Source organism: Alexandromys fortis, unplaced genomic scaffold (genome assembly GCF_014885135.2).
Source record: "Alexandromys fortis isolate MF-2015 unplaced genomic scaffold, M_Fortis_MF-2015_v1.1 scaffold_408, whole genome shotgun sequence".
Classification (NCBI taxonomy): domain Eukaryota; kingdom Metazoa; phylum Chordata; class Mammalia; order Rodentia; family Cricetidae; genus Alexandromys; species Alexandromys fortis.
In genome coordinates this window covers 73,194-93,029 of record NW_026068283.1, presented here as the reverse complement: position 1 = coordinate 93,029, position 19,836 = coordinate 73,194, and the positions used below count along the sequence as shown (strand labels likewise).

At 47.0% G+C, this 19,836-nt stretch overlaps 1 protein-coding gene across 1 annotated transcript; it reads left to right on the top strand.

Annotated features, from left to right (window-relative positions):
- Positions 1-12,384: 12,384 nt before the first annotated feature.
- LOC126494795 (carcinoembryonic antigen-related cell adhesion molecule 3-like) lies at positions 12,385-19,067 on the top strand. Its single transcript, XM_050132209.1, is given in 5 exon segments — positions 12,385-12,652; positions 13,656-13,723; positions 13,725-13,998; positions 17,265-17,624; positions 18,835-19,067. Coding segments are annotated over 5 exon segments (1,014 nt in total). The 5' UTR covers positions 12,385-12,573.
- The last annotated feature ends 769 nt before the right edge of the window (positions 19,068-19,836 follow it).

Here is a 19,836-nt window from a genome sequence, read left to right as displayed (position 1 = left end):
CAAAACAAATTGATTTTGTGAGCCTTCTTTCCCAGTAAACGCTTACCCTAGTTAGGGTTATTATTGCTGGGATGAAACACCACGACCAAAGCAAGTTGGGGAGGAAACAGTTTATTTGGCTTACATGTTTAGGTAACAGTCCATCACTGAGGGAAATCAGGACAGGAACTCAAGCAGGGAAGGAACCTGGAGGCAGGAGCTTCTTATAGAGTCTCGGACCACCAGCCTAGGGATGGCTCCATTCACAATGGGCCTTCCCCCATCAATCACTATTTAAGAAAATGCCCTTTACCATGGGCCTATGAGAGCTGGCTCAGCCCCTTGCCTGAGGAGGGTGGTCCCAGTGACCTGGACCTAGACCTAGACGGATCAGCTCAGTTACCTATCACCCAGGCCCACATCCTGGGCCTTGGGTTGGTCCATCCTAACTGTTTGGTTGGAAGCTTCACCCCAGCTGCGGACATCTTTCTGTCAAAGAGTCTGGAATGTTCGGGTCGGGGTCACCCCGGTCTCAGGCATCCGTGTGTCTGGGAGTTTGAAGTGTTTGGGCGGAGGCCTCCTTTCCAGGCTCTTTCCTCTGGGGGTTGCCTCAGTCCAGACTCCACCTCTGAGAAAGCCCGCCAAATGGTGACCCCTCCCCAGAGAGACTCAGGGCTACTCCCACAGGGCATTTCAGCCCCCGCCCCCCCAGAGACCGAACACATGATCTTCCCAGTCTTCCTTTTTTCCTCTTCCTTCCTCACATAAGTACTGGGACATTGTTTATTACTAAAATATCCCTCCCTTCCCATCTCAATCTGGGTGCCGCCTGATGTCCCATTTTAAGGTGCTCAAGTCCACAGCCTGGCCAGGCTATTGCCCTTATCTTTTATTTGCATAAATAAAAGCCGTGGCCCAGAATGTCCACTAGGAGGCAAGTTCATTCTGGCAGCTGAGCCACGTGTATGGTAGAGGACAGCTTTGGACTTTTGCAGTGTCATTATGAGAGGGGGTGGACATGGTGACCAATGTGAAGCCAGCCTCACCTGTGCTGTCCCTGGTCCATTTCTAGGGATCAGGAAGGGTTCATTGGTTCCGCCTGACTTCCCTGTTTTAAACACAGAGAAATTATGAAAAGCGGGGCTCGGTGATTCCCTGGCCACAATCATCTGATGACTGAGATACTAGCGAGTGACTAGGTGGTGGGTGTGTATACAGCGTGGATGGCTAATGCTTTGGGTTGGATAATGGGAGGCTGTAAGTAAGGAAGCACTTGGGCTTTGCTGTAGCTAGAATGGCTGTTTATTTGGCTCGTCATCTGCAAACTGCAGCTTCCTTTTGGTCACACATTGAAACAGTCACCTTAAACTCCCATTAAAACCTCATTAATCCTGATACCACCTTCTCCACTCATTGGTGGTTAGTTCAATGCATGATTGTTTTTAATATAATATTTTTATTGATTCTTTGGGAATTTCGTATCATATATCTTGATTACACTCATTGCCCAGTTCTTTCGTATCTGCTCCCCTTACCCTTGTCACCTTTCCTGAATAAAATGAAGAGAGTCCAATTTGTGTTATCTATAGATTTACCAGAGTGTGGTCAAACTATCAGTGGCCCCCCCCCCTTAAATAGAATGGAGTCTTTCCCCTCCTACTCCCCCACTGGAAGCCATCAATTGTGGAAAGCTACACTTTAGCTTTCCTTAATACACACTTAATACATTTCTTAAGAGTTCTCTTTTGATGACTTCCTTTTTAGGCTGTAACTTATTTTTTTGGGTGGGTGTTGGGGAGAGAGTAAGGGTTGTCACTGAATCCTTCCATGTCCCTCTTTCTCAACTTTGCAGCCATCAATATCACTGCAAAGGCAGCTTCCTTGCTCTTTACAGTAGATGGGAGCATGGACCACAAGCTTCCACATGGTTTTTGGTGACAGCACAGACTACAAACAAGGTTCTCAGCTATAATAGGGCCACAGACCTAGAGAAAGCCTGGACCACAGTCATGGCCTCAAGTGGCAGTGCAGGTCACTCATGTGGTGGACATCACATGGCTTCAGCCTGCAGCATAGACCATGGACATCTGTATGACCTTTGGTGGTTAACATGGTCCTAGACATCAACACAGACCCCAGACGCAACAGGACCTTGGACATAGACATGGCCCTTGGTGGCAGCACAGATTCAGACATGGCACAGGACACTCACATCAACATGGCTCATGGATATCAACATGGCTCCAAGCCGAGGCATAGATCACCCACATCTGAATGATGTTAGGTGGTAACATGAGCCAAGTCCATTAATTCAGTCCCCGGCTGCATCAGGACCACTAATCACACATGGGCCTCAGTGGCATCCATGAACCACAGTGATCCTTTGAGGAGTCCAGTCCTGGAAAGTGAACCATTCCTTATCTTGGGCCTCCATCATTGCCCGGATCCAGGACAGCCCCATGGCCTGGAGGTGTGTTTGGGGGCTGAGTCTGCATCCTTATAAGCTCCAGGCTTATGCACACGACCCTGTCAACCCCACTGGGCACAGACATGTTCCACCATTGACCTCAGCTCTTTCACACCTGTCACCACTGTCTTCACATCTCCAGTCCCACCTTTCTCCATAGCGCACACCCCACTTGGCTCTTCCATCTTTCTCACCTCTCACCACATCTTCGTTCGTTGAAGTGGCAGGTGGGTCAGCCTGGCTGGCTTCCAGCCTATCTGCGTGGACCCACACGAGACAAGTGGGCTGCTTTAGGGATAAAGCCCCAGTGTTATTGGTACAGGGGGAAAACACTGCCAATAAATGTGCTTATCCTGAGGCTGGAGAGATGGTTCAGTGGCTAAGACAAGTGGCTCTCAACCTCCCTAATGCTGTGACGTTGGCTTTAATACAGCTCCTCATGCTATGGTGACCCCCAACTATAAAATTATTTTATTGCTACTTCATAACTGTAATTTTGGTACTGCTATGAATTATAATGTAAATATCTGATATGTGGATGGTCTTAAGTGACCCCTGTGAGAGGGTTGTTTGACCCTCCCAAAGGGGTCGTGACCCTCAGGCTGAGAAACGCTGGGCTAAGAGCATGCGTTGCTCTCACAGAGGACCTGAGTTTGATTCCCAGCAACTACATTGAGAGCTTCAAGCCACTTGTAACTCCATTTTCAGGGGCTCCAAAGCCTCTTCTGGACTCTGCAGCCACCTTCCCCCACATGTGTACACAACTCCTCCATATACACATAATTAAAAATCAAATAAATAATAAAAACAAAACAAAAACCAAGCAAGAAAGAACAGAGAGGCAGAGCTTTGAAAGTGAGTCTGTTCAACTCCAACCACAGGGGGGAGACAGAGTTCTTATCATATCTCAGAGGCAGGACCAGGAAGTAGGAACATATGGGGTATACCAGTACTTCCCCGGGAAGTGAGCCTCTCTTTCTCATGGATGCAGCAGGTCAACCAGATGTCCAGGGATAGATTCTTTCTTCCTCCTGGATGTGAATTGACCAGACATCTCAGTTGGACTCGTTTGTTTTTCTTCAGGTATCCTGAGAATAAATAGTTTAGAAGTGCTGAGACAGTTCTACTTGCTTGGAGAAAATTGCCCCCTGAGCAGGCTTGGGTTGGATTTCTTTTTTCCTTGTGTTTTCTTCAACTGTCCCAGTGGCAACACCTGCAGTTATTCTTGCAACAGCCAGAAGGGGCAAGATTTGAACCACCTTTTATTATGTTGGGCAGCTACTGAGTGCACGGCCAGAATTAGTAGGGGCTTTTCTCTATCACTCCCAACTTGGGAAGAGAAATACGAACACACAAACTCTTGACCAATTAGCAGGTAGGCGATAGTAGACTTGAGTACCACAAAGAACCGAGGTGTTATGGATGACAGGGCACTGAGACTGAGCTGGTGTTGAGGGTTGAGGTTTTGTTGCAGTCTAGGAGATTTAATGTCTCTGCAAAATGTGTCCCAGACACCTTAAAGCAGTTTGCCATGGCAATGAGAGTGATATGAAAGAGGTAGGGAGTCATGGCAACACTGGACTGGGGCAGCTGGTGAAAGGTGAGGTAAGGCTATAGGAGAAGCTGTAAGTGGAAGTTGTGAGCTAGCGCCAGGAGGAACACAGAACCAGCAATCCCCAAAGAGGCCAGGTTGGGTGACTTCAAGGAGCCAGTAGGCCAAGGTCAGAGTCTGAAGCAGGAGATAACTGACAGGCAGAGTGGACGATAAAGAGGTTGTGACCTTGGAGGAATGTTGAATCATCTCCCCTACCTCCCCTATTCCCAAGTGTCGAGCAATCAGGATATATTTTCTCTGGATTTTAATTGTGCTTACTGACAATGTTCATTTCCCACCGAGGATCCTGTGGCTTTGGGTGGGTGATCTAATGAGGTGCTGGGCCATCGGCATTAAATGTTCATTAATCATCAAGAGTGCTTTCAAACTTCAGACCTACAGAATGAGCTGTTTACTTGATTGATTATGTGTGAATTATCCCAATAGAGGTGTCAACTATGTTTTTTTTTTTTTTTGAGACAGGGTTTCTCTGTGGTTTTGGAGCCTGTCTTGGAACTAGCTCTTGTAGACCAGGCTGGTCTTGAACTCACAGAGATCCGCCTGCCTCTGCCTCCCGAGTGCTGGGATTAAAGGCGTGCGCCACCGCCGCCCGGCCCCCTGCCCTGTTTTTGAAAAAAATAATGAATTTTGTTTTTTGTCTATGTGTGTATGCAGGTGCCCTTGGAGGCCAGAAGAGGACATAGAATTTGTAAAACTGGAGTTACAGGTAGTTGTGAGTCACTTGTGGGTGTTTCAAGTGGAATACTCGTCCTCTGCAAGAGCAGCAGGTGCTATTAACCACTGAGCCATCTCTCCATCCTCCACTGCACTGGTTTGAAAGAGCATGGTCCCCATAGGCTCATATATTTGAATGTTTGGTTCTGCAGTTTGAGAAGGATTAAGAGGTATGACCTTGTTGGAGGAGCTTTCAAAAGCCCACACCAGGCCCTGTCCGGCTCTCTCTTCTGTGTTTCTGTGGTGTGGGAAGTCCTTCTGTCTAAGTGTTGCTTTAATTGGTTAATGAATAAAGAAACTTCCTTGGACCTATATAGGGCAGAACAGAAGTAGGTGGGGAAAGCTGAACTGAATGCTGGGAGAAAGAAGGCGGAGTCAGAGAGATGCCATGGAGGCGCCAGAGGGGAAAGATGCAAGCTGACAGCTGGAACCTTGCCAGGAGGCCACAAGCCTTATGAGAAAATATAAAATAATGAAAATGGATTAATTCTAGATGCAAGAGCTAGCTAGCAATATGCTTAAGTGATTGGCCAAACAGTGATTTAAATAATATAGTTTCTGTGTGATTATTTTGGGAGACTGGGTGGCCAGGAAACAAACAAGAGGCCTCCTACAGCATGCCTGTGGATCAGACAGCTCTCAGCTACTGCTCCAGTGCATGCTTGCCTGCCTCCATGCTGCCTGCCATGATGACCACGGACTAACTCTGATGCTGTAGGCAAGCCCCCGTTTAATGGCTTTTATAGTTTGCCTTGATCATAGTGTCTCTTTACAGCAATAGAAAAGTTACAAGACACCCACCCACCAATTTTTTTCAGACAGGGTCTCTCCTAAATCTGGAGCTCACCTAAGCCAAGGATGACCTTGAACTACTGATCCTCCTGCCTCTGCCTATAAGTGATCAGATTACAGGTGTGTGCCACCATGTCCGGTTTATCTAGTGCTGGGGATTGAATCCACTTGGCGCTTTGTGAATGTTAGGTGAGCATGCTGCTAATGAGCTATATCCCCAGCTTTCACTTTTGCATTTTAACTTACAATAATAATTTTCATTTAGATCAGCCCCACTGTCTCAGTGGGTGGGTGCACCCCTCACAGTCCTGACTTCCTTGCTCACGTTCTCCCTCCTTCTGCTCCTCATTGGGACCTTGGGAGCTCAGTCCAGTGCTCCAGTGTGGGTCTCTGTCTCTATCTCCATCCATCACCAGATGAAGTTCTATGGTGATATGAAAGATATTCATCAGTATGGCTATAGGATAGGGTCATTTCAGGTTCCCTATCCTCAGCTTCCCAAGGAACTAACTGGGGACATCTCCCTGGACACCTGGGAGCTCCTCTAGAGTCAAGTCTCTTACCAACCCTAGGATGGCTCCCTTAATTAAGATATATACTTCCCTGCTCCCATATCCACCCTTTCTTTATCCCAACCATCCCATTCCCCCAAGCTCCCCCACCCTCCCCTTATCACTTTTCTCTCCTCATTTCCCCTTACCCCCATCCCACCCCACCTCCAAGTTCCCAATTTTTGCCCAGCAATCTTGTCTACTTCCAATGTCCAGGAGGATAACTATATGTTTTTCTTTGGGTTCACCTTCGTATTTAGCTTCTCTAGGATCACAAATTATAGGCTATGTTAGGATCTTTTATCTGAATTTACCGTGCCGAGAGCAGGATGTGTGGGGGAAGCAATGCAGCCAAAGGATCAAAACAAGCCCAGATTGTATGTGTCTCACCATAAATGTAGCCCCAAGAAAACTGTGGTACTCAGAGAGGGTCTGGCTGATGGAACTATGAAATCCCTAACTAGAGGGAAGACTAAATACCAGAAAGTTCTGCCTCCAGATCATTGTCCTAGAATCCTTACTCCAGGTAAGTTGATGGAGATTGGGCAGGGTTTGTAACCTGACATGTTAGAGCTAACAGAGAAGAAGGATTTATCAATTGTCTGAGTCTTCTAGGTCATGGATCCAGCCAGTGTTCCATGAGAGCCGCAGTTAGGCTAGGTCATATGGGCATGTCCTTCTGAGTTTTGGCATGAAGAGCACAGCTGCACAGGTGTCCAGGCCTGTAGCCAACTGTTCTGATGGTCTTAGAGGCTTCACAGGAATGTCATGGTATGCAAGGGGGAATAGAAGACCCAGGTGCTCCTGATGACTATATATCCTCAGAGATTAAGTTTATTGAACACTCTTCTGTAGGTAAATGGTAACAGACATGACTGATGTGTACAGCTGTCCTGTCCCAATGTTAGATTCCTGATCATATTTAGCCTACCTTATTGCCATGGCAATAATCATTTACCATGTGTTCTTTCACTGGGATATTGAGACACAGAAAACACAGTGGTCAAATTGGGCTCACGGAGTTTATGGCTGGCAGATGTGAAGCATTAGCTCTCTGTCTACAGCTACATATCCAGCGTCTCTACCTTGGAGGCCTTGTCAGATGTCTGTGGAGAGGGAGGAGCTGTCTTTCAGAGATGTTAATCTTGGTCATCTGCAGCTTGAGGGAGCATATTTTCTAGGTCATGAAAATAAATGAACAGTTAGATTCAACTCTAGAACTAAATCACCTGCCTCTCAAGAATTTCTGCTGAATTCCAGGAATCCACAGCCCACGTACTAGACAGGAAATCATGTGTTTTCTGGTGTGACACTGTTACTCCTGGAAGGTGAAGGACAGGGCTTTGCTTTGTCCCTTCCAATAGATCCTGCCTCTAACACAGGAACTTTCTGCTGAAGAAGTCACTGATTTCAAACAGCTTTAACATCTGTCTTTCATTATACTTCACTGTGCTCTTTAGAGAAGCAATCCTTTCAGGGATTAGTCTTAGAGCCTGGGTATTAGTAACAATGCTCTCTTATGGAGAGAGCAGAGTCTCATATCCCTAGGCCAGATCTGCCAAGCACACCTGTTTCAGGCAGTGTTCTAGCAACTTCTTACACTCTACCTTCTACCAGTCAGATCTAGTTCTGAAAACATTTACCTCTGGAAATATCTATCAGGAAGGACTGGAGAGATGACTCAGTAGCCAAGAGCACTGGAATCTGTTGTAGAGGACCCAAGTTTAGTTCACAGCACAAGTATGACAGCTTATAACCATCTGTAACTCCATTTCCAGGGGATCCAATGTATTCTTCTTATATATATATGAAGTCAAAGTATCTATACACATAAAAATTACAAGAAAGAAAACAGCCATTCACATTTCAACACATTTCCCTGCATGGTCCTCACCTATGGGATACAGTGTACTATAGAACAGGGAGAAATAATGGTTCTGTTTCAAGCCCATCTGTACTCCATGCCCTCCCATCTCTTAGATCATTCTGAGACCCATTCTTTACCCTTTAAGCCCTGTACGTCATGTCAGACACCATCAAATACCTGGGAAGGTTGATACATGTTATGGTCCAACCTGGGTAGTGAGCTGAGTACTAGGACCCCTCATAATCTCATGTGTGTGAATTAATCAAGTCCCGAGGACAGGCTGTGGATGCTTCTCAGGGACATTCAATGGGAAGTCTTATTCTGTCCTATACATAGGACTTCTGTGAATAGCAAGGTATCGTAGGGCTCTGGACCAGGTTGGGCAAGGGTGGTCAGTGCAGTTGAAGGAGCACAGCTTTCCATGGCTCAATGTAGGCAGTACCTCAGTAAGGACCAGGAGAGACAATGGGGCTCTGAGTCCAGGTCCTAGATCTGTACCATCAAGCTCTGCAGCCCAGCTCACACATGACAAAGACCTCTCTCTCCCACAGCACAGGAGACATACCATCTCTGAGCACTCAGGTCCTCCTGAGTCATCTTCTGCCTGGATCTCAAGGACAGGGACTGGAGGTAGGGCTTAGAAAGACCAACAATGGTCAAAAGAGGCCTTTGCTAGTACCAGAGGCCCCACAGGGGGCGTCTTCTCCCAGTTATCTGCACAGCACTGATACCCAAGGCCAACATCACAAAGAACAATTCTAACCCCATGGAGGGTGAGAAGAGTGGCCTTAAAGCATGAATCCGAGAGTCATAACACAACCTACCTGTTGTGGAAAAATGGTCAAGCCTCTCAGAATGTGACAGGCTGAAGCTGTCAGAGGGCAAGCGGACTCTCAAGTCACAATGGATTCAGGAACCAATGAGTGTGAACCCAGTGAGTGCCTCCCTAAGTGACCCATTCACTCTGAACATTACCTTGAGTAATTTCTATTTCATCATGGCTACAATTGCATAAGTACAGAAGAGTAGAGCTAGGACACTAGGTCTCTCTTGGGTTGGTGACATAGGCCCACAACACAGATGCCTAGGCTGACCAGGACCTCCTGGCCTAGTCCAAGCTCGTGCAGCTTGGCCCAGCATTGAGCTAGAATGGGTTAGAAGGGCTTCTCCTGCCTAGAGAGGCTCAGGGTGATGGAGACAGGGGACAGCTCAGACTCAGGCTCAGTGCGCATGTGAGTGTGCTGCACTCTAGATGGATCAGGACTTGTGTCTGCTGCATGAATACTCTTCTACTAATCTGTTCCTCAGCTCTGGGTCCTGCCCAACTAAGTTTATAGCACAGCTCAGAGAGATAGTTTGGCCTTCTGAAGAAAAAGGATTGCCCTTCCCTCTGCTGACATCATATGTGCCTTTATTCTGTTTGCTCCAGATGGTCCAGATGTCCCTATCATATCCCACTCAAATATTCATTTCCATCCAGAGTCAAACCTCAACTTCTCCTTCTGTACAGCCTCTAATCCACCTGCACAGCACTCTTGACTCATCAATAGGAAGCTACAGTCATCTTCCCAAGAACTCTTTATTCCCAATATCAATATTAATATGAGTGGATTCTATATCTCCCAAGTCCATAACTCTGCCATTGTCCCCAATACAATCACAGTGAAGAAAATTACAGATCTTACAAGATCTCCTGAGTAAATTGGGAGCATGGAGACTATGGGAGAGGGTTAAAGGGGAGGTGAGAGGAAGGGAGTAGAGCAGAGAAAAATGTATAGCTCAATAACATCAATAAAAAGAAAAAAAAGAGGGTCATATGATAAATAACTGAATGTGTACATAGAAAGTCTGGCCTTATGCAAACACTCAGTAAATATACTTAACCATTAAAAAAATTACAGGTCTTGGTAAGTAGATGCCTGAAATGATAGCTTCAAGCTTTGGGGTAAAGCCTTGGTTTTTATGGATAGATACCGTGGTACAAACAAATTCCAATCCTCTCATTAGATCTCAGCTATGATTCTTTCTCCTCTCCTTACTTCTCTGGTTTCTCCTGGACTGGTCTTGAATGTGTTGGGGGCTTTGTTTCAGGGAGAGAGATTGTACTTTAGGTCAAGTATATTTTTTTTCTGTCACTAATTCTTGCCTTCATGGCTCTACCATTTGCTTTCATGATCTCCATGACCCAGAAGGAACACCCAGTGCTTGGAACTATGTTCATGTTCTTTCACCTGAAATGCTCCCAGTTTCTGTCTTTTCTCACCTGGTGACTGGCTTTTGCTCTGATTTCAGAAGAGGCAGATGTTGGAGATGCCTGGAAGGTCCGTCCTGAGTCAGGATGACTCTTATGGTTTGATGAGGCTATATCATTAATTCTTTAGAGTATAAGACTTCAGAGCATCTCTGGACCAAGGATCTGTGAAACAGAAAAAGTAAAACCCAGGGAAGATGCCCCCAAGCTGAATCCTGGCTCTGAGTGTCCAGCTATGAGAGTCTGTGGACACCAGGACAAGTGAGAACTGTGGGGAACTGAGAGGGATGCTTACTTGGATAATGCGGAATTTCCTATGGAGGAGGAGGACTTAGCAGTTTGAAATGGTGTCCTAGTTAGCATTTGTTGTCACCTTGACACAACCCAAGGTCACTTTGGTGGAAAAAGAGTCCAAACTGAGTAACACAACTGCATGTCTATGGTCTGTCTTTATCAGGTCAGACTGTGCATGTCTGTGACAGATTGTCCTAATTGATTCAGGAGGAACCAGGCCACTGTGGGTAGCACCATCTCTAAGCAGACCATTCTTGATTGTATAAGAAAGCTAGCTTGTCAGGTGGTGGTGGTGCAGACACCAGGACTAATCCCAGGACTAGGGAGACAGAGGCAAGTGAATCTCTGTGAGTTCAAGGCCAGCCTGGTCTACAGAGCAAGGTCCAGGACAACGAAGGCTATACACTGAAACCCTGTACTAAAAACCTAAATAAATAAATAGATAAAGGAAAGCTAGCTTAGTGTAAGGAGAGAGCAGCCTGCTTTATGCCTTGACTTCTTTCAGTGCTGTCCCCAGAAGGAAATGGACCCTTTTCTCTCTCCTAAACTGCTGTTGCTGAGGGTATTGTTTTTTAAACATAACAAGAGAAAGAAATAGAGCAGTATATAAGGAAGAGTAGAAGACTCATCCATTTAAATCAGTGTTCTCTGTACTAGAGATCACAGCCCCTCTGGAACCTGTGGGTAAAGAGAAGGAAGGATTTAGACACCAGTGATGGGTCCAAACATGCATGTGCAGCCCATATGTTAGTGTCCTTTCCTTTGAGTCTCCAGAGAAATGTCCTAGGACTTTTCTCTGAAACTTTCCTAGCACAGGGCTCCTCCTGAGGGTACCTATATTCTTCTATTTTGACTTTTGTCCAGGGCTTCCCAGGAAACTCTGAAACCTTGCCTAGGCCTACCCTACCACTAGGAGTTCTGAAGAGCACAGTGAGCAGGATGACAGGCCCCACATCCCCCCCCCCTCAGGGTATTAGGCAGGCCACATTTGACTTGCTGACCTTGCCTAGTGTAGCCCTAGGCATGAGATTGCAGTTCTCCAAGTGACCCCAAGGGGGCAGTATCAGAACACACGCTCAAACCTCAGAAAATTGTTTCCCTGAGTTATGACCTTGCCTAGGAGATTCATTTCCATCCCTGTCTCCACTAACCCAGAGTTCCCCACCTGGACCCTGCTGTGACCTGTGTCTGAGAACATCTTTCTTCTGTACAGGTAACCTGAAAGCCCCTTCCCTCCTGGCATCTCCACAGTGGATGACAGGATTACCACCAGGGAATCACCAAGACGAAATGCAAAGGTGACCCAGTAAGATCAGGGAGGACTTGGGCTTACCCAACACACAGCTCAGCCAACACGTAATGCTGAAGGCTGCCTTGAAGCCCTCCATAGAAAGAGGGAGTCCACAGTCCTCTCAAGGACACACAGGTCACCCCTGCCACAACATTGAGATCATGGAATTCCTCACACAGCTGCTCCTGGGTCTCCCTCCCGAATCAGGAGTTTGACTCATGACATTAGCCATACAGAATTGGCCTTCATCCCTAGTCATCCCTCAGCTGGTCTCTTTTTTGCTCTCAGAAACATCTCTGTCACCTTCCTGCTGGGAGTAAATCCCATCCTCCCAGAGCAGGAGAACATAGCGCAGCCTGGATGCTCAGTTGGGAATCTGTGTCACAGGGACACGTAGGCAGGATGGAGGCTCTTTCTTGGATGCTGATAGACCCAGGGCCAGAACACAGCCTGTGCCAGCCCTGGGATGAGCTGCTGTTCTCTGAGAGCATGGGGATGCTTATCAGCATTGTTGCTCAATATGGTGCTTGTAGGAGAAACATAAACAGAAGTTGAGAGGGATATGGGACAGCACTGGGAATGGAAGGGACAGAGCAATGCCTTGGACACAGATCCAACAACCCTCAGCACATCCGGTTGTGGGAAACGCCTGTGAGGACACTCAGCTCAGCTGGAAGGACAGTAGAGCCTGGGGGCTGTGTTGGAACTGAAACTCTTCTCCTCAGAGGGAGAACTGCACAGTGGGAAGAGAGATGGAGGTGTCCTCTGTGATTCCCTACAAGGGCTGCACGCCCTGGCAGGGGCTCCTGCTCACAGGTAAGTGTACCCACTCCCTGACTGTGGGTTGAGGGAAACTCAGTAGCAGCCTGGAGTCGCCTAAGAGGACAGGTACCCGAGAGGGGACTTGAGGCTTCTCTTTGCAGTTATGGGGCAGAAGGTACAGCGAGGGAAGCATTCTGAAGCGCTCAGTGGACAGGAGGTGATGAGGGACGAGAAAAACTCCAGTCACTCCCTTTTCGAAGTGACTCTCTTGGCTGCCATGTTCTGAAGCCCTATGTCCCAGTCATGACAGGGGTGAGCCAGTGAGATGGCTCAGTGTGGGAGACAAGACCATCTGAATTCACTCCTCAGTTCCCACATGGCAGATGGAGAAACAGACTCCTGCAGCCTCTTCTCTGCCCTCCGCACGGTTGCTCTGGCATGGTCCTACATCTGCACACACTGACCCGTGTGCCTCCAGAAATACACACATAAAGTATATAAGTAAATTAAAAAATAAATCAAAGTTGAATATAGTTATTACCATTCACTCCAAACCATGACCTATGTAGGTGATATCATGGCGACACCCTTCCTTCCAACATTCCTCTGTTCCTTCTTTCTCTCCTTCTGTAAAGGTGTCTGAATCTTTTCCAGGAACTGAATCTTCCTAGAAGGTCACACTAATAATTCTTGTCCTCACAAAGCCCTGGTTCTAGCGGACTGGAAGTCAGTGGATCCAGAAACTGATGTCAGGGGTTGGCTGATAACACAAAGGGAACAGAGAAAAATCAGAAAGTGAGGACCCTCTAGAGGAAAAGGAGGTTGCCAGTGAATTCCTCATACTAAATACTCTTTATGCGAGGAGGGATATGGGGATGCTGAAGGGGAAGCCAGGGAGACAAGTGAGAAGATTATTTCATAGAGAGGAGAAGACACCATCAGAGGCTCTGAGGGAATGGAGGCCATGTTGCTCACCTCCACCAAGGAGCGTGGTCACAGCCCTACCCACACACCTAAGTGATGATCACACCTCTATATTTTCCTCCTTCCTTCTAGCCTTCCTTTTAATCTGGTGTCATTCCCGCCACTGCTGAAGTCACCATTGAATCAGTGCCGCCCAATGTGTTCGAAGGAGACAGTTGTCCTTCTATATGTCCACAGTCTGCCAGAGAATCTGCTAGCCTTTGCTTGGTTCAAAGGGCTAACAAATATGAAACGCAGAATTGTACTCTATGAACTGAACAACAATTTAAGTTTGCCGGGGCCTGAATACAGCGGTAGAGAGACAGTCTATCGCAATGGATCCCTGTGGATTTCCAATGTCACCCATGTGGACACAGGATTCTATACCCTACGAACCATCGGTAGACATTCAAGAGTTGTGTCACTAACAACCATCCACCTCCCTGTGTACAGTAAGTGGTTCTTTGTGAACGCTGGGTATTGAGTGGGATTTGTTCCACCGGACACACAGAATCGTCAGGTCTGGCCTGTGCCTACCTCCCCTCTGCATTGCGTCCCCATGTCGAGGTCTGAGAATTTTAGTGCAGGACACATGTGGTGGAAAATAACTGCAGTGGACCAGAATCCTTGCAGACATGTGGATGTATGGCAGGTAGTCCAGCCAGGGATATCAGCCTTTGTCTGGAATTCTGGAGTTCTCACAGGAATGTGTCCTTGAGAAGACCTGAGGGACCAACATTGGGCCTGATTGAGGAAAACACTGGATCCTCAGGGAGAGGTGAACAACAGGATGCCCTGGCTCCAGACTTCTCTCCCAGACTCAGCTTCAGGTATCCTGGAGAAGCATTTTGTGAAGGTTGGATTTTGACTTCCTTATGGTCGGGAACAGTGCTTTCTAGTACTCAAAGTCTTGTGCTGTCTGGACCAGCCAGTGCACTGTCATGAGAGCCGTGGTTAGACTAGGTCCCCTGGACATCTCCTTCAGAGACTCAGCATGGAGAGCACAGCTGGACAGGTGCCCAGGTCATTAATGAACTCTCCTGACGGGCTTATGAGACAGGAAGATCAAGGTCACTAAGGAGAGGGACTGAGGACACAGGTCATCCTGGCAAGTTATTGTTCTCTCTGCTCGAGTTCAGAGAATTCTCTCCTACAGGCAAATGGCTACAGGCTCTGCTGCAATGCACAGCTCCCCAGCTGTGAGCTGTGGCTTCCCCAGTGATCACCAGGGAGAGCTTCAGAACACACAGTCAATACTCAAAAGTATTTACCTGAACCAAGAACTTATCTTGTTATCTGGTTCCCACCCATTTCCCTACAAACCCCAAAGTCACTGAAACAGCTTTTTCCAAACTACTGGCTGATTCCTGAATCTGCTACTCTCCCAGGAGATAATGTACATTCCCCTCTTGATGTATTTCCTTTGGGAAATATAGTGTAGCCAAGGGGAATCACCTAGAGAGAGGTCCAAGGCATTTAAAAATGCCAGGGAGTACACGGGCAGACCTATTACACAGCTCAGCATAAAGAGGAAGTGTGAGCATCGTCATGAAATTGCCCATGAGGTGATGGAGCCCAGAGCCCTCTTTAGAGTGACTCAGGCCACCTTTTCCCACACACTTAGGGTGGGAGACTGCTGACACACCTGGTTCTTGGTCTTTGTCCCAGGTCAGATCCCTGGCTGGTGACTGCAGTGAGAATGGATCTGTCCCCTCCCTGCACATCACTCAGCTGGTCCTTTTGAAGCTCTCACAAACATTTCTGACACCTCACTGAGAGCAAGTTCCATGTTTCTAGAGTATTGAGGACATAGGGCTGCCTGGGTGCCCAGCTGTGTTTCTGTGTCACTCAGAGAGTGCAGAGACTCCATCTTTCATGCTGATAACCAAGGCCAGGACACAACAGAGGGGCAGCCCCAGGGTGAGCTGCTGTACTCTCAGGGAACAGGGATGCTCATCAGCCCTTTTGATCACTGTGTGGTGTGGAGGACTGAAACATAAAGAGAGAAAATTAAAAATAATGTGGGGTAGTACAGAGAGTAAGGGGGCAGAGCAGTGTTTTGAATAGAGAACCCCACAGCCTATGGAACTCTGGGAGATGCTCCATCCTGGGAGGAGGCTCAGTTCACATGAGGAAAGGAGAGTAGAGCTTGGGAGCAGACTTGCCACAGAATGATGACAGATCAGGTCACAGAGACTAGGGAGACACCCCCTGTCCTCTCTGCAAGGGGTCACTGACTCTCAGAGACTCCTACTCACAGGTGAGGAGACCACAATTTGACCGGTCTACTGTCTGGAGTCTCCTAAGTGGGACAAGGACCTGAAAGGAGTCTCAGGATTTGTAGGGAAGAAGACACAGGGAAGTCCAGAGTCTCAGCAACAGGTAGCTCTTGGTGAACAAGAAAAAATAAGGGGAAGTGAAGGCGAGATTGTTTGTACCCAAACTTAATCACTATGACAAAAATAATCTGAAGATTGATGTTGACAGTTATGACTTCCTAAATAAAAAACCAAACTGGTGTTGATAAGTGACATGACTCAGGGGATATAGGCATTTGTCTTATTGTCTGATGACCTGTGAACCAAGGATCACAAGTTGCTGCTTGACCTCCACGTAGGTAGTGTGTCTTGTACTCACCTCTACATCCCGAGACATGACCTCCAACGTAGGTAGTGTGTCTTGTACCCACCTCTACATCCCGAGACATGACCTCCATGTAGGTAGTGTGTCTGGTACCCACCTCTACATCCTGAGACATGACCTCCATGTAGGTAATGTGTCTGGTACCCACCTCTACATCCTGAGACATGACCTCCATGTAGGTAGTGTGTCTGGTACCCACCTCTACATCCTGAGACATGACCTCCATGTAGGTAGTGTGTCTGGTACCCACCTCTACATCCTGAGACATGACCTCCATGTAGGTAGTGTGTCTGGTACCCACCTCTACATCCTGAGACATGACCTCCATGTAGGTAGTGTGTCTGGTACCCACCTCTACATCCTGAGACATGACCTCCATGTAGGTAGTGTGTCTGGTACCCACCTCTACATCCTGAGACATGACCTTCAACACAAACTGACACACAAATATAATAAGTCCAAGGAAAAAATCAGGGCATATGGAAGCATGCATCACTGTATTTCCACACCTATGAATTTCTTAAATAAATGCATGAGCATACAGGCTTTTGGGATATCATTCATTCATTCTCCACAGGTATCTAGTTTTTTTTTTCTAGGCAGATTTACTTTAAAAAAGGTAAGACAAATCCTGTCTCTCACAGTTCTCCACTTCTCATGGGCTAGAAGAGAGAGCAGATAAAGAAAGCTCGAAGGAGAAGTCAGGTGTTGACTGGAACCACAAGAGGAGCAGAAGAGCAACAAAAAGAGCCAGTGAGTTAAGATGCAGGGTGTGTAGGGAAGAGGTCAGGGAGGCATCACTCCAATCCCAACCTACACTGATGTGAGCGGGGATACGAGGGCAGCAAGCCTGGGCCATGTTGATAACTGAGGAGAGAGTACCATACAGAGGACATGACACATGAGGGAACTTGGAGTGAATAGAGGCTACGTGCAGACCTCTACCCAGTAGGACAGGGAGATGCTCACCCACAAGCCTGGGCTGAACTATGGACACACCTGCTCAGGACACAGGGCCTCATTTTACCTAAATACAAAGGTTCAAATAGCGATGGATTTTTCTCTTCCCTTCTAGTCTCCATTTTAACCTGTGGGGGCCGTACCACTTCTGACCAACCCACTATTGAAATAGTGCCACCCAATGTTACAGAAGGGGCAAATGTTCTTCTACTTGTTCGAGATCTCCCAGACAACCTTCAATCCTTTATCTGGTACAAAGGTGTGATTTCATTCATCACCTACGAGATTGCCAGACACGCCATAGACAAGAATTCAAGTTTGCCTGGCCCTGCACACAGTGGTAGAGAGACAGTGTACAGCAATGGATCTCTGCTGCTCCACAATGTCACCCTGGATGATATTGGATTCTACACCCTAAAAACTGTGACTAGAGATATGAAACTGGAATTAATACATGGGCATCTACAGGTGAATGGTAAGTGATTCTCTGTGATCATTCTGTGCTGGATGAGACTTAAGACACACAGGACTGCTGTGCTTAGCCTGTTCCTGCCTCCCCTCTGCACTGTGTCCCCATGTTGGGGTTTGAGCATTTAGTGCAGGAAACACACGGTGGAGACAGACAACCATGTATCAGACTCCATCTCATGCTTCCCTTTGTATCAAGGAAGTCCTTGATGGAAAGAAACTCAGCTTAAGATGTCACAGTCAGCTTAGTCTCCTGAGGCTTAGCCATGCATATGAGGAAACCATGGCAACCTCACAGAGAGGTGAATACGAGTCATCTGCTACTCAACTACATGTGACCCTGGAAAGCGTTTTGCCCGGTTTGGTATCTCACTTCGTGTCAGAGTTGACAGGGAACAATATTTTTGGCCATGCATGTGGAACTGTGGCATTTATTAGCTCTGAATGTGAGAGCCTCATAAATCAAAACCCAGAAATTGATGGAGCGAGAACAGAGGAGTACTGCTTACTGGCTCACTCTTCATGGCTTGCTCAGCCTTCTAATTATAGCTCCTAGAACCTCTAGCCCTGGGCTAGACATATTCTTATTGGGTTGGACCTTTCCATATCCACCACCAATTAAAAAATGTCCTACAGGTTTCCCAACAGGTCAGTCTTTTTGTGGCATTTTTATTTGATGGTTCCTATGCGAAACTGACTCTTGCTAGTGTCAAATTGACAAAAAGCTAGACAACCTAGTTTCTGAGCCTTTCCCAATGCCTGTGCCCCCAAAGAAGACCATAGTGCTCTTGTCTTCACTCAGCGCTAGTCCCAGGGGCTGGAGGACAGAGCAGCAAGGACATATAGAATGTGAAAGAAGAGGTTGAATGCAGCCGTAAAGGAAATAGGGAAAAAAGAAAGTGAAGATCCAGGTTTTGTAGAGAAAAGGTCAGGGGAGGCATCATCTCAAAACTCAGTGTACGTGAGTGTGAGCAGTCTGACTGAGGGCAGGGAGGGGCAGGTGTGTAGACCCTCGAGGAGAGAGTTCCAAGCAAAGAAAACTATACTTTCAGGGTACTAAGTGAATGGAGGTCGTGTTGCTGAGCCCCACCCCCCAAAGCGGGATATACATCCTATACCTACATCTCTAGGCTGAGTGGTGAGTCCATCTGCTCAGGACAGAGGTCGTTTTCTTTCCACCATGCACATGGAATGCCTTCTTCTCTTCTTCTTTCCAGCCTCCATTTCTACTTGCGGCAACACTCTCAGCTCTGCCCAACTCACCGTAGAAACAGGGTCACAGCATGTTGTTAAAGGGCAAAACATTGTTCTCCTTCTTCATAATCTGCCAGAAGATCTACTAGGCTTTTCCTGGTACAAAGGACTGTATATCCTTCAGCCCTTTAAAATTGTGACCTATGACAGAGCTATGAATTCCATTACCTGGGGGCCTCTCAAGCTCTTCTTTTAGGGGAATCCAGTCATTCTCTGAGTTCACCTCCACTGTCAAATCATGGTCTCTGCACCTTTGTTAGGACACAGCTTTAGTCAAGAAAACATCTCCTGTAGCTCACTCTAAGACAGAGCGTAGGAGCTGTCTCAGCTGTGGCTCAACTACACTCAGTTTACAAAACTTGGCTCCTCCGGGTTCCTTGTGACTTCCTCTACACTGAGATAAACTTTCAGTGTGAAACGTTGCTTGGCCCCTATAAAGTTAAAGATCAGCCCTTTCCACGGTGCTACAAATCCAGAGACGACTGCTCAATAATCTTGCTCAGAAATGGAGAGTGATCTCAGAAGAGGCTTCTTGGCCGACCTCTGTGATCGGTGTCATGGCTGCTATTTCTAATTCTTTAACTCTCCCTATCTCACTCTTATTTTCACTCTTTTTCAAATGCTGTTTAAAGTGTTCTTTCTTTTTATTTATTTTTATTCTATCTGCTTACACATCATGCATCTTGATCTCATTCACCTCCCTGTCCCTTTTATTCCACCCTCTACCCCTGCAACCTCCATCCTAATATAAAATAAAATAAAATTTAAGAGAACATAGAAAAGAGATTAAAAAAAGAAAAGAAATAAAAAAAATTTCATGAGAGGGGTGAGTGTCTGCCAGCCTGGCACACCAGAAGGTCCCCGCAAAGGGAGTGCAGGGCACCTTCAATTTCTGCTGCAGGGTCTTCTTTGTTCCACATGACCCTGCCCTCCCCCCAAGTTTGCCCTTTTGTCTGCAGGGTCCT